Source organism: Phaethon aethereus (assembly GCF_964289735.1).
Source record: "Phaethon aethereus genome assembly, chromosome: 2".
NCBI classification, from domain to species: domain Eukaryota; kingdom Metazoa; phylum Chordata; class Aves; order Phaethontiformes; family Phaethontidae; genus Phaethon; species Phaethon aethereus.
In genome coordinates, this window is record NC_138582.1 from 48,335,699 (window position 1) to 48,351,592 (window position 15,894).

At 39.7% G+C, this 15,894-nt stretch overlaps 1 protein-coding gene across 11 annotated transcripts in view; it reads right to left on the reverse strand.

Annotated features, from left to right (window-relative positions):
* The window catches only part of DTNA (dystrobrevin alpha), a gene marked incomplete at its 5' end in the record, with an annotated part of 89,029 nt that overhangs the window by 21,379 nt on the left and 51,756 nt on the right, over nucleotides 1-15,894 (reverse strand). For 3 of the 11 annotated variants that reach the window (XM_082014513.1, XM_082014516.1, XM_082014512.1), the window contains 3 exons: nucleotides 4,064-4,156; nucleotides 4,776-4,853; nucleotides 13,229-13,309. In XM_082014513.1, the coding sequence (XP_081870639.1) occupies nucleotides 4,064-4,156; nucleotides 4,776-4,853; nucleotides 13,229-13,309 (252 nt within the window). Of the gene's footprint in view, nucleotides 1-4,063; nucleotides 4,157-4,775; nucleotides 4,875-11,242; nucleotides 11,333-13,228; nucleotides 13,310-15,894 lie in introns of all 11 variants that reach the window. The other 8 variants (XM_082014521.1, XM_082014519.1, XM_082014520.1 and 5 more) reach the window with 4 other exon arrangements.

Here is a 15,894-nt window from a genome sequence, read left to right on the forward strand (position 1 = left end):
CACTATAATTACTAGCGATAACTGGTCTGGAAGAATTATTATCATTCAGATGTAGAGTGAATATCCAATATTATCACCTGTACAACAGGACTTCTTTTTTAGGCTTTAGTTGATCTGTGTTATATTCTACCGTCTAAAGGAGATTCATAAAAAAAGGATCTCAAAACTGCAGACAAACGATGAAAAATATGATAGCCTGTGAACAGAGTGACACTGGAGGATCTTTGCTATTTCTCAGGCTTTAGATGTTAAATCAGCCTGTTCTGCAGTAGACACCCTGCAATAGGTGATATGGATGTCCCCTGATGGTCTTAAAATTATGTCACCACTGGTTAGAATAGTCTCAGAAATGTCAGTCTCCTCTGAAATTTTTGCAATAGAGATATCAGTGTGGTCTTCAACACATGTTCTTATTCTACAAACCTTCACTTAATAAATAATTTACTATAGAAAATAATGACAAATTAAAGGGTAGGTTTCTAAGCCTCAGGGCTGTAAGAACAATGTCCTAACAGCAACCCACCAAACGTATTCTGAAGATTGTTTATCTGTGACACTTTCAAAATCGTCCTGGTTTTAAGGCACTTTAAACTGAGACACATCACCTGAGCCCTCTGCTATGGTTAATTTACTTTAGAATCACCAAGATTTTACCATGAAAATGTTAATAACACTCAGGTATGTGGGTATAATCACAAAAAATAAATCTGAGGGAGACAAGTGTCTATACATCCCCTCTGTAAAGAGAGGGTCTCTGAATGTTTTTCCTCTTTCAAGGGAAGATTCGACCAGCCTTCCTTGCTAGAGTTAGTTGTGCACACCCCCTTAATAAACATTTTTAAAAATACCATAGAATAGCATGACACTTTCATAGTACAGAAATATGAGTCACCACAATACTACAGAGTGTAACACAAAAAAAGCAGAAAGTAACTTCCTATGGAACAAAACAACCTCCTGCTTGTATTTTATCTTATTTTCTTCTGCACCTGAAAAGAAAAGGACTGAAATATCTGGAATTAATATTCAAAACTAGGCAAGGTCTCTAACTTACATGAACAAAAAGGAAAACTACTTGCAGTTAAAAGTTCTTTTTTAGAATCAGACACTAAAGATGAACTAAATTAAATATCAAGTATTGATTTTACAGGCTAAAACACACTTTACAATTAAACTAACCTAAACGTCTGGCTAAGGGTTACTATTTCTACCCATACAGTTACTATAAATAATGAACTAAGTCTTTCTCTTATTTCTTAATTTGCCCTGGAGTACTGGATTCTACAAAACCCTCAAGTAGCTTATTAGCCTGTGAGGGATGGGAAGGAAAACTTGTACGCCTAGTTGCGATATCAAGTAACTGCAGATGAAAAATAAAGCTAAACGGTGAAAATTAATTAAATTAATTTTTAAAAATCCCATAATATAAATACTAGCTACACTTAACACAGGAAAAAAGTATACTGGTCTATATTGGATTGATCATTAGCTATTATAAATTAGCCTGACTCAATATCTAAAAAAACCCACCTCATGTTGTTTTGAAATGCTACTATATAGCTCTTAAGATAATTTTATGTATTATGTTCACAAAACATTCTGTAAGTTTTTCTTGCAAATGAAGGTCCAGCTACAATCATTCCTCTTTTTATCTTTGGCTTGAATATCATTTGAAAATATGTGATGGCACCCATGGGTATGTGTGTACACGTGGTATTTTGCAGGCAGACACAAAGTTGAGCTGGCTAGCTGCAGCCTCCTCTAAATCAGAAGCTACCTGATTATGGTTAACTACGTGCTTTAATCAAGTTACCAAATCTTGTTGAGCTGCAGGGTGAAGTAACTTGAGCTCGGCATCATCCTAACACAGCTGCGTGGGTTTTGAGCAAACTGCATCCAGCCACTTAGGGGCACGGGCAGAAGGAGTTCACCTTTGCCTGAAGATGCCACCCCAGCCTATGTGAGATGCAGCAGCTGAGCCTCCTGCAGAGGCCTCACCTACCGCTCCTGGAAACTGGCTTTACACAGGAGCTTCAGGATGGCCACGTTCTGTTTGTTCTTGTCTTTACCAAAACATAACCACTCACTTTCTGTACTACCAGTCTCGTTGCAGCAAAGCAGAAAACAGCAATGCAGCATAGCTTGACGCACGACTAAGACTGCTGTCCCTCTTGGTTACGTTTCTGTCAAAATTTAATTGGTATCTTACATAAATGACTGAGACTGTTTCTTGTTGAGGATTCTGTGACTGCAGTGATTTAATGTCAGTAATCAGATGTTATGTACTATGATTTGCATTGGTTATTTAAACAATTAAGGCCGTTATCAGTCACTCTCCATTCTTCCCTCAAAAACATTTAATTTGAAAGATGTTATGGCACATAATTTGCATGTGCATATTTGGATACAAATGAACCATGACTTGGTGAGGTTGGCTCAAAAGCTTGAAAAAACAGGTTGGACTATATTGGATAAAATTTAGAGGATGAAGACGGTAAAGATGAAGCTAAGCACTCACAAGGGGATCTAACTGGTGGTCCTCCGTGAAGCTAAATGAATCACAAACATGGCATCAGTAGCCTAGCATCAAAAATTATTCTAAACCATGTCATCTTTGCTGGCCTCTTGAACAACTGTACCAAGTAAGTCACTTGTGGTAGGCAGGGCCACATTTCTTTCTCCCTGTCAACGTTGATAGTGTACTCCTCTCCTCTTCAGTCGTGGGTGAGCAGTGACTGGTCTACATACATGCCCCCAGCAGCTTGTTTCCATAGCCATGGTGTAAATACTGCTCAGTAAGCCTGCTTTCTGGAAGTGCTGCTCCAGGAATGAAATCCCCCTTCACAATGCCTTTGTATTCAAGAAAGGTTTTTCATTTTCCTTATTAAAAAACAATTTGCCTTTTTTTTTCCCCACACATGGGGGGAAACATCCCGGCACATTCCAGTGGGCTGCAGAGTAGAGAAGCAGATCCAGACCGATGCAGGCAGGCTCTTTTCTCCACTGGACATAGCTACATGGCAAATTACTCCCATTTTCAACTGGAGCTACAAACAGAAGTGAATTTTGTATGACTGCAGAGAATCATTGCGTTCACTCTCTCAAATGAAGTTGCTTGTTGCCTTCTACACGTAAGAGTAAACGAAGAGTTTCTTCTAACTTGGGAAATATTCTGCAACAGCAGCAGTACAGGAACCCAAAGAGTTTGTTATGAGCCACAGAAACCTCATGAGCATAATTTTGTTAGAAACACTGTTCAGTGCCACATTTTCTAGGGCCTTATACCACACTGCTCGCCACCTTCCCGGTACAGGGCTACAAAGTCTGGAGTTTTGTTGCACTCGGGAGAGTTGAGCCAGCGTTTCCCCTCCCTGGGATGGCCTGCTGTGATGCCACCATCCACAAGTGCTAGGACAGCAGGTGGGTTTAGTAGACAAATCTCTGTATTCACTCCAGCAGAAATAGTGAACTATGTTCAAGACACTCATTTAAAAAATTGTCATACTTGAGTCTGAATGACAGATAAGGACAAATTTATATACAAGATTCAAACAATGCAGAAATCAGGCAGATTTAAAAACAATGTCTGACATCTGTAAAAATTGAAATTAACTCTGTCCTTTACCAGGCTAATAAGGAAATTCCTATTATTATTATTACCATCGTTTATGTAATATTACCAGTTCTTACTTTCAAGGTAAGGTGAAGCCCAAATTATATATCACCTCAAAAATTATTACCTTGAAAACACAGACTTGTTAGTCATTGTTGTATGCAAATTTCTGTACTATCACCAAGTCCTGCATTGACTAGAGCATGGTATCCAAAATCAATTTGTATAGCCGTTCTTAATTAAGCAATTATTTGCAATATCTTGCTACTTAACATCACTAGAGAGCATAACAGCAATTGCCACAATCCACCAACTTTGGGAGGACATACCCCGTATTCATATGCATTCCCTTTAGGTTAAAAAGCTTGTAGCCAGGAGGAAACAGTGAGAGCATTTGGACGACCAGCGTCCCTTTCCTGGGTTCCCCAAAGGTGCCAAACCTGCACTAACCGTCTGGGGTTGCTCTGCAGCATGTTGACATACAACCCGATGAGTACATGTTCATCGGCCAGCCTGTCTGCAACATCGAGGCTGTACTGTAACCTGGAACGGGGTCGGGGGGAGAGAGGGTGCAGTCCGGACAGACAGAGGGAAATAAACAGAGAAAGCAGGAGGAAGTGAGATTGTGAAATGGGAATTGAGGAACGAATACTTAAGCGTTCTCAGAAAAAAACTACCAAGTACAGAAATTACTTTGTTATTGTTGTAATTTATATGTTAAGTATCTAACGGCTTAGGATGGTGGAATCCCACAGGATTACAGAGCCAGCCTCGGAAATCAGTGAGATGCGAGATTGGGCCAGGGACTGAAGCTGTACAGTACCGTTTGTTTCAAGGTACGGCAGATTGTGAGGTCAGCACTATTTGCTCTAATACACTATTGATTGTAAATACACATTAAATATACATAAGTTACACACACGATTAACATACTGAAATCACAAGCTGGATTTGCTTGGAAGTGTCTGATGAAGACCTCACGCATCCAGGTGTACATAAATATATTTAAACATGCCCTACTTCGCTCACTGGGTTACTTGATTATGACAGTTTTCTCAGGAAAGATGTTTATAGAACATATTAAAAGCAGAAGGAATAGAGGAAAAGGTTTTGGTTTAGCTGTGTTAGTGCAAGCGACAAATATACTCTCTCTTTAACTTACCCTTTGCCTTTCAAGAAAGCTGGAGCAGCCCTAGCCAGCAGTTTGCTCTGCTCTACTTCAGTATTCTTGGAAGGAGAGCTAGTTAATAAGACAGGAAAACTAAGAAGAGGGTAAAAAGCGACGTCTGAAATTCATTACAGAACAGAGTTTGGAGAAACTCATTCAAGTACCCTGGACTGAATAAAAATAACAATAGAAGCTTTAAAGAAGTTTTAGAAAACTTCAGGAAATGCCAAATAAGGAATTACGGGTTTTCCCTCCTGTTCTCCAAACACAAACTATAAAGCCTTCACTACAGAAAAGACAAAGAGAATGTGCTTCTCTCACAAATGGAGAGCTGAAGGCTCATGTAGTTTCCAGGTGGAGTCCAAGATAAAAATAATCTTAAATGCAGCTTTCAAGCTGCGAAGGCTTCACCATAACAGTTAAATTGCTTTTCTCCACATTTGCCATAAGATAGTTTCAATAATCTATGGACATCTATGGAAATTTAGACCCAGTGATGGGATACACCAGCTTACTTCTCAGAAGTACTGTTCTTCTGTTGATTTAAAAAAATATATAGTTCATCAAACTCACTTTTTTTTTCCTATATATATTATTTAATACATTGCAGTAACTGCATCTTTCCTAATGCTAAAATATCCATGTTAACAACATAACACTGGCGAGAAATGGAGAGACTGAAATGTTAGTTTTTCTTTCATGCTGCGGGATTTTTGGTTTAAAAAACAACAAAGCAAAACAAAAGTATATTCACTTTCTTCTTCTTAAAAATTATTCACCTTTATTTTTTGGTTTGGCTACTGATACTGTAAATGTCCTTGATCAAAAGATGGGTGCATGAGCATGCATGTGTGTGTGTGTATATAGGCAGATGATGTTGCACGAATGTGATGCATGATAAATGTGAGCAGATGTGGCTACGATGGACTGAAAAATTTTGCTAATAGGGCAAAGAAGGAATTCAGTAAGATGAGGTGCGTGCCATTCCCCTCCTTTTGGGAGGCCAAGGTAGGCAGCAGGGTTCTAAAAAGGATGTTATCGAAGGGTGTCCTAAGAACCCGAGTTCTATTGATTTATAATAAGTCTGGATGATAGCTGAATGAAATGAATTGATCTGGACAGACTGGAGAGTTAGGCAGAGAGGAACGTCATGAAATTTAACAAGGACAAGTGTAGAGTTCCGCACCCAGGGAGGAACAACCCCGTGCACCAGTACAGGTTAGGTGTTGACCTGTTGGAAGGCAGCTCCATGGAGAAGGACCTTGGAGTCCTGGAAGACAATAAGTTATCCATGGGACAGCAATGTGCCCTGGTGGCCAAGAGGGCCACTGGTTTCCTGGGGTTGATTAAGAAGAGTGTGACCAGCAGGTCGAGAGAGGTTATACTCCCCCCTCTACTCTGCACTGGTGAGGCCTCATCTGGAGTATTGTGTCCAGTTCTGGGCTCCCCAGTTCGAGACAGAGAACTTTTCGAGAGAGTCCAATGGAGGGCCACGAGGATGATTACGGAACTGGAACATGTCGTATGAGGAGAGGCTGAGAGACCTGGGGCTGTTTAGTCTGGAGAAGAGAAAGCTGAGAGGGGACCTTATCAATGTGTATAAATATCTGAAGGGTGGCTGTCAGGAGGATGGAGCCAGTCTCTTTTCAGTAGTGCCCAGTGATAAGGATGACGGGCAATGGGCACAAACTGCAGCACAGGAAGTTCCACCTCAACGTGAGGAAAAACTTCTTTACTGTGAGGGTGATGGAGCACTGGAACAGGCTGCCCAGAGAGGTTGTGGAGTCTCCTTCTCTTGAGACCTTCAAAACCCAACTGGACGTGTTCCTGTGCAACCTGCCCTAGGTGATCCTGCCTTGGCAGCGAGGTTGGACCAGATGATCTTCAGAGGTCCCTTCCAACCCCTACCATTCTGTGATTCTGTGAAATGCAGTACTGCACAGCAAGAAAAAATGCTTGCTTCACATTTCTATGCCCATCAGCATATTATTTGAGTTGTGCTTCCACTAAAGTGATGTAATCACTTATCCATGCAGATAAACATGCTCCATGCCATCTAGAAGGATACATTTTCCACTGATGTTTTCTTTCCATTTACAGAAGGAAAACGTATTCAAGGGGTACAGAGTGCGCCGTTTCAGCCAAAAATGCAGCATTTGGTTCTTAAGTAAAGATAAGTATGTTGCCACAATGGGATACCAAAGACCCCAGGGCAGATTTTGTGCTTTGCTTTCTAACAGCGCAGTGTGATGCCCCCTCTATCAATCATAAGTTCTCTTCTCCCATTCTCCAGAAGCAACACAGTTAGGGTGGAGGGACAGGCAAGCAAACTTTACCCATTGATATCATGTCCATCAATGTCCATTTCCTTCTTAGTTCATTAAGCAAACTTGTGTATTCCAACCTCTTCTTATAAGTTACGTTTTCTAAGCTTTTCTGATATTTGGGTGTCCCTTCTGGACTCTGTCATGCTGGTTAGCATATTTGTCCCTGTGCTGTTGCCCTACACTGGCTGCAAACCTCCAGGAAGATGTCTCCTCCTCCAGGGAATAGTTTTAATGGCTTTCCACACAATGTCCCAGGGTCAGATGCAATCTAACAACTGTATTGCTGACTTCAATTAGTTTGTGGTTTACTACAACTGCTAGGTCCTCTGTTAAAATATTTCTGTCCATCCAATTATGCTCCATCTTTTATTAGATTATTTGCTTCCTCGCTATAGCACTTTTCACTTATAATTACTGAGTTTCCTCTAACTGATTTCAGATCATTTGGATGTCAATTACTACCATTGCAACTGAGCTAATTTTTAATTTAGAAACTGCTCTCCAAGCACTCCTTCACATAACTATTTCAACCTTTGTACCATCTACAAATTTCATACACTCATTCTATTGCTCTGACTAGGTCATTACAAGAAATAGTGCATAAGTGTCTGACTTAGGATAGCCTTCAAGAATCCCAGATGATATGTTCTCCTCCTAGAACAACAGCAAACTTCTGAAAATGTAATCACTGATTTTCAGTGTTGCTCTTATATTAATTTCCCATAGTCCATATTTCCTGTGGGTACTTCTGTGTCATCTGGGACTATGTCAAAAGTCCTTTTAAGGTCAACCCATATCATATCTGCTGCTTCTTTTTTACCCGCTGGACCAGTTATCCTGTCAATGAAATAAATTAGTTTGGTTTGACATAATTTGTTCTTGACAAATCCATGCTGGCTATTTCTCACTGGTTTATTATCCTCCAGGTGCTTACTAATTCTTTCATAATTTCAGTATCTTTGGATACCAAGGTTAGGCTGTCTCTTGTATAATCCCTTCGATCTTTTGTCTCTGTTTCCACTTTCAACCTTCCTTCATTTGGAAGAGCCGACACTTGCCCTTGTTCTTCCACACCCTTCTATGTCCTCCACATATTTCCCAAAATAAAGCTCTTAATTCAGATTGTTTTGGCCGCAGTGAGCTTCTCTGGGTTCTACCAACTGGAACATATATTTTAAAGATATATTTCTGTTAAAATGGAACATTTTGTAAGATGCCAAGGGATGCTTCCCCATCCAAATTAAGAGAAAAAACCTCAAATTCTGAGCAAATGTCTACAAAGTTGTAGACCTAACAATATTGGTGTAAATGTTATACCCTCTTTAGTGTCTACCTGACATATAAACTACTCTTTCTAGCAGGCAGAATATTGCCGATGAAATAAGGAAGATTCTCATCTTGTTCTGAAAACAACATACTAACACAACATGCAGTTCAAGTCTACCACACTCCTTAGCAATAGAAACATGGACAGCAGCAGCAACCAGTATGTTTTGCTCCGAAGTCGGCTGTTGTCCAAAACTTTGGCCAAAATGTCTTGCTATGTCCAGGTAGAATATTCAATTCTTTCTAGCATTTATGTGGAGTTCAAAAAAGGCACCAGCTACTCTGACTCAACATTAAATAAGGCTCATTTTCTCCTTGGCTATGGGCATTTGATACTATAATGAATTTTTTCCACCTACCACAGAATTGCCAAGTGATTTCAGGTTCATCAGAATGTGCTGCATCACTCCATTTATTCCAGTTTATGGTGTCTTTAGAAGAACTAAATGTATTAGCTGTGAGGAGGGGCTGAGAAAATGCAAGAAAAATTGTTCTGTTTCATCTTATTCCACCTTAGCCCTATCATTTGATAGCTTAAAGAAGACATTTATCAAAAAAGAGAAAGATTGTATCCATTACCATGGTAGCTATGTACTTTAAGGCAGCACTGACAGACTGCAGCTGGGGAACAAAAGAATCCAAATGAGGAAGAAAACATTAATTCAGGGTATAGAGTTATTCCTCTTGACTGGACAGAAGTTTCTGTAATGCTCAATTTACCTGTTTTGACATAACACATCCAGTTCATTGCGTTTGCAAGGGCATTACCTACTCTGCAGCAATATTCCCTTGTTCTGCTGCCCTCTAGGGAATCAGAGATCACAAAAACAAATGTGAGATTAAAACCTGAATATTAGGTACAGTAAAAAAGTTACAGAAGTTGTGGTTTTAATCACATATCAGCTGTCAACACAGCAAATGACTGTGATTTGGTATCTGGGAGAAGATCACAGATTTTTTGTTTCTTCTTTTCTAATGTAAGTGCTTTAAATTGTTCTTGAGCTGTACAGAGCATATTGTTGATATCAATTGCCATGCTTTATATATTTAGAAAAAAGGTGCGTGTTATTTTTATGCCAATTTCCTCATGAAAGCTCTCTTATGGACAAGGTGGCTCAAACGAAACAAAGCAAGCAGAGAAATTTTAAGGGATTTTGATCCTAAGTGGCTTGAAGAAACTAAGCAGCATCTCAGGGAAAGCCTCAATCTGACCTCCTCTGAGCTTTGGAATAACTGCGTACCCACCCAAAACCAGTGCTTCAGACACAATTAAACCGTAAAGAACACAAAATGTTCATTCTCCTTTCAGTTGTTCCCCACAACTTGTCATTGTATTTACTAGTTATCAAAGATCTTTCCTCTAATAAGAAGAGTTCTTCTTCCCAGTTCATTTTCCTTTTTCACCCATGAATCCAGAAATGAAGATGATATTATGCTGAACTTATGAGACCATAGCCATTTCCAGCAGCAGAATGACTCAGTGTGCTGAATTCAGCATTTCCTGCTACAGGGAGAAACTGGTTGCGCATGGTAATGTTCTTATGTGAACACAACTAGCTGAAATAAATACCATGGGAATGCTACAAATGACAGTCTGTGCCAATTCTCCTTTGCATAAACATTCTAATTACATAAAAACTTTCTTTAAAGCTATCTGGAACCTCTGGACTAGATTGCAGCACAAATTAAAGTAACCATAAGTTATCTGCAGTGAAAACACAGCCAGCAGAGCTTTTAGCATTGATTACGTTCAGCTAGAAATTTTATCCTGAGTTTGTACAATTTTTATTATAATATGAATCATGGAGCATTTAATATAAAATCAGCACAACTGCAAACAGAGCTGTCATAGTCTGTTTCTCTGATGTACGAGAGGATGAGCTTAACTAATGAGGCCTGATTTTCCCAGGGCAATAATAATAGTAAAACCTAAAAGAATGAATGAAGATACTGTTATTAGCCTAATACAGATTGAAGAACTTGGCATTTAGCAGAAAAGTACCTTGGTCTCAGTACTTTCTTACTGAATTACAGCTAATGCTCATGGATTAATCAAAAAAGAAAAAAAGAAAGGTCATTACATTCCACAGTAAAAAACAAAAAAAAAGGGGAAACTGTTCTTATCCAGCTGCATATTTCTTTTATGCAGAATGAAATAGGCTCTTCCTTTAGGTCACTAAGATAAGAGGGAATGCTGGAAAAAAGATGCAGCAACCAGAGTCATCAGTCCAAATCCAACGCTCACTACGTAAATGGGAAGTCTTCATTAGCTTCAGTAGGATTTAGATCTGCCTTTTCTGTGGCCATTTTAAAAAGCAAAGCAAAGGGGCCTGGGGAAGGTTATTGGCAAGCAGCGCTAACAGTAGCAGAACAGTGACCACCAGCAGCAAAAGCTGTGGAAGAGGAGGCTCGCTGTGAGACCTGGGTTTGTTTCCAGACTCTTGTGCGAGCCTCTTTCGTTCCTCGGTCAAGAACGCGTCAGGCAAGTCATACAGTGACGATGAAACCGTAAAGGTGTACTTTTGTGGTTTTCAAAAACAGTGTTTCCAACTTCCTCTAGATATGTTAATATTAATCCTACGTGAAAGGGTAAAATGAAAGGTTTGTGCTGTGCAGAAGCAAGAGAAGTTGGCAAAGCCCACAGCCAGCAGGAAGTCTTTTCAAAAGACTAATTAGAGCCACAGAAACCCTCCAGCCCACCAGAGCCTTCCTTAAAGAACATCTTTAGTAGTTTAGCAGAATCGCTAGTGATTTAGTGCATGAGCTACAGAACTACAGCGATTAGTGGGTTAGTGCTCTCATACTGACCGTGAATTGTTGTGAAGCTGATTTACATACAGCTTTATAAGAGAATGCTCATCAGCCACAGGACTGGCTGCATTTATACCCCCAAGTAACCTGAATGATTCAAACAATGAAACCTTGTTAATATCCCAAAAAGTATACACAGAGACCAATGTGCTCAGAGTGGGTTCATGGCAATAAATGCAATTCGTAACCATTTAGAAAGGATACTGTCTTGACAGTTGGTAGGGTGGGTTTTTTTTAATAAAAAAGTGCAAATTAAATTCATAAGAGTTGATAATAAAAATAATGAGAATAAGCTGTCAAACACTTAAGAATCCTGCTAGGTCACTGAAACAAAAGTTACACTAGCTTTTAATATATGAGCAATGTAATTGCTTTATATATCAGGGTACTGTTAACTCTAAAAAAGCCAGAGCTGACTGCTGCATCACGGAAACATTTTGCTGTGTAAGGATGTCATACTATCCACTTATGAGGAAGTCTGGGTACCTATGGTTGTGGGTTTTATTGTCTCCTGCCTTCAGGGGATTCTCCATCAAGGAGTTCTTCCTCTAGGAGAAAAGGATCAGGGATCATATATGTTTAACCCTGATAGTTAAAGACAGTCAGTTGAATTACTAAAGAACACGAAAGTGAAATAATCAGGATTTTTGCATATGTAAAGAAAAACAAGTAGCACAATAGACAGTGCTGTGATTATTACCCCAGGTCCCTGACCTAAAGGGCAAAGCATACTTCTGTTGAATGAGCACAGGGACTTCTTTGGGATAAACAGAAGCAACAGCTGCACTCTTAAAGAGCACCGCTCGTAATGGCCTGCCCTGGAGAGGCCACAAATAGATTATCCTGCCCTGCCCTGGCACATACAATTCCGTATACTCCAACAACAGAAATGAATATGCATTTGCAGTCTCACTCGCTCTGCAGGCAGCAGATCTGGTCTTGGGGGCTGCTTTGGGACTGGCTTTCAAAAAGCGTCTCAGTTACCCAGCAGCTACTTGCGCTAAGGTAACAGTGAGAGCTTGCAGTTTACAGCTCCTGGTAACAAAGTTCATAAATCAAAGTAGTAGTAAACCATCTTTACTCTGACACTGCAGTGTGGTACACTGTGGGTTTGGTTTTGGTGTTAAAAAATGTAGCCATGCACACTCAAGGGACTGTGTTTGGTTATTCAGGAACACTGAAGCACTGACACGTACAGCAGGAACCAAGCAATAAAATGCACCCAAGGAAAACATACCACTTATCTTCCCCAATACAGTGAGAAGTTATTTTTCTGCCACCTTCTCATCTATGTGCATTGGTAGACTTACATAGATCAGGTGAAACCACTACCAAATGCTACACATGTATTTTGGCTACATGAGACAAAACATTGAGCCAAAATGTACACTCAGCTGCAAGCACCTTCTCTTTGGGATTAATGTTTCTGACCACTCTTTTCTGGTTGGTTTGCTGAAGGGTGACCATATGCCAAGACAACTCTTTCTTTCTTGTAGACTTTAATGAAAATCTGAATGGATTAACAGCAGTAAGGTTTTCTTGCTATATCTTGCAAGCATGAACACATTTTCTCTTTGTTCTTACCAGTGTAGGCATTCCCAGGAGGCAACGGCATCTCCCGGTTTCTATTCCCACAGTGCTGCTACAAAATGGCTTCTCACCAACAGCCCGTTTTCAGCCCCTACGGGGGGGTGCCTGGGTTACATGTGAGTGTATTTAGTGGGATGTAATGGTTCAAATGAGAACTGAAGTTCTGTGCTCCATTGTGAGGAGTTTGGGGTGCCCTAATGCCAGCTCTCCACCTAGATATCTTGGTATCAGTCCAAAAAAACCAAGGCATTTTCTGCTCATGTTTGTTAATTTTATTTTGGTTTTGGTTGTGTGGTTTTCTTTTTTTTTTTTTTTTTTTTCTGGGGAGAATTCAAAACTGAAACCTCCATCACCCTCATATAGTGGTTTAACTTAAATTAGCTAAGAACTCACCTTCTGTTTGCGAAAGGACTTCCTGAGGGCACAGAGTGGGAGAAGAGTGTGTCGTTCATGCTGGTTACAGGTCGGGGGGGCCTAGAAGATGGCAAAATATCCAGTTTCATTAATTTTGCACAAAAGAAAACTCATCAGCAACAGTATTTATAGAGAATTAAATATGCTCCTTGTTAAAGTAACATTGCTACTAGCATCTGCTGCTTTAAGTAGCAATAGTTCCAAATTAAAGACGCTGTGGTTTTAAACAGAAGTCGATAAAAACACGCTGTTACTTAAGCCTGGAAAGAAAAAATGCTTTTATGTGTGCTGAGGTGAGTTTTAAGCAACTTGCTTGACTTTTTTTCCTGCTTTGGCAAAATAACCACTATGCCATTTTTTCTTTCCAGAGCCGGTAGTCCCCGGTGCAGTCACCGCTTTCAGCCAGCGAGGTTGAGCACTGGCAGCAGTTCGCTGTGCAGCACAGAGGTCTGCAGCGGGTGACGGCCAATAAATGACGCATCTTTTCATGAGCTTTATCCCTGGCACTAAGCTCCATCCTATCATATCCACATAGTGACCACAGCGTACCCACAGCCCTCAGTGTCCCATAAAATACACGTAGTACTAAACTAGTTTAACTGCGAAGCTTTTCAATTGTTATATCAAACCCCCAAATCAAACTTTAAAATAAGTATTTAGTTTAAGAGGAGCCATTAATAATGACAGTTTTATTACTACATTCTTTATTTCCTGCTCTTACTACGAATGAAATGAGAAGGAGTATTTCCTCTGTTTTCTTTTATTGTCTACTCTTAAAAAATACTTTGTGCATAATTTTTTCTTCTGTATCCATTAAGGAGAAATTTCTCCTTCTTAATAGACTTCTTATGCAACATTGGGCAAAAGATATAGACACTATGGAAAAACTAAAAAAATATGTTCTTGAAATCACAGGGTTTTCAATCAGATATGAGCAGAACCTGAAGCCATATATAATTCAGGCTTCAAAATTGCCTAATTTCAATTTGGCTAATAACCCCTTTAAGCTCAGTGAAAGATCTGTCTTGCTTTCTGCATTCTGCAGAAGTGCAAATCAAAATGTAATAGCTGTCTGCAAAATATTCACTGGGCTCCAACTGAGCAGGACAACTGGTCACCCAAGCCATTTGTAAGAAATGAAGAAAGCCAGTTCTGCACAGAAGTGAACTATTGCTACATGTTTTTTCTTATTTTGTAACTGTTAGAAAACAAGCATAAATGTGGTCTTTGACAAGTCCAAATGGATTTCTCAGCATGACAATACCACACTGATTTTAAGAAGTTTAAAAACGGGAGTAGAAAGATGTAGGATTTGGCACGTTATTTATTTATATTGAAAATATAGTTTTAGCCTAACCCTGCATCTGCAGACCCACATGAAAAAAATCCAGTTCTGGTCAGCCATGAATTTGAGAAGCAGCACTTTGTGCTCTACGTACTTATGAAGTGTTCAATATTATTTTTCATGGACTTCTTCATCAGAGCTAGGAAGAGCTTGGATGAAGCCATGATCAGAGCCAATCTGCTGGACAGGTCATTGTGGTATGAGTCTCGAAATACAGAGATTTGAAAATGTACTTCAAGGGAATACCTGAAAACTAATTGTATTTAATGGGTAAGAAGCCAGTATTTTGTTGCCTGGGAATTGTAAACTGGTAATCGATGTAAGAGAAGTAGTTCACACCAACTACATGTGACTACTGCATTTTTCCTTTTCTCATTGCAATCACTAGCCAGTGAACACATTCAAAAACTAACTGGGCACAGGCTGGGGATTCTGAACGATGGCTCCAACCCTGGGCAGTGGAGTCTTAAACAGCAGAGGAGAAGGGAGGAGAGGCCAGTACCCAGCACTGTCCCAGGGAAGGAGGCAGGGAGAGTGCCCTTTGGCAGAGCTTGAGTTCTGCTTTGCCTTGCACCCAACTCACCTCCGCTGAGTAGGAAGTAGGTATGTGGCACCCATGGACTTCAGCAGATCACCACATACACACTTCAGGTTAATGTCTTCTCTAAGCTTTATCTCAAAATACAGGTAGAAGAGAAAACTTATAACCCCTAAAAGAGCTCTTCCCTTTCACTTTCCTTGTATTCAAAGACAATTATCTATTTGGTTTTGGGCTCTGATAAAAAGTTAAAGATTAGTAATAATTTTTCCAAGTTTTTTTCCTCCAATAAGTATACTAAAGAAGAAAAATACTTACCAAGTATCTCTTTTGCAGCCAAAATGAAATGGAAAAGAGATCATTAATTAAATTGTCAGTTTAATATGTATGTGGTCTAAGTAGTGCATTGGACATATTCCATTCTTATGGCCCTGATTCTGCAAAAAGCATGAGAGCCTCTACGCATAAAAGGTCATTGATTTGTTTACATATGCAGAGTTATTTTTGTGTACAAATGTCTATGAACTCCAAGGCTTTGCTAAGGTTTTGTGATTAGCATTAATTTGTTAGTTTGTATATGAAGAAAACTACTATCAAACTAACCTGAGCTTTCCCAAGGCAAGTTTCTTAAAGGCTGATTCCCACTATCACATTCTTCAGGTTCAGCTTGAATATCAAATGGATATTCAAACATACATACACAATTGTGTGATGTGAAAGACAAGAACAGCAGATTTTATGGCAATGCAAAGGAAAACTCAG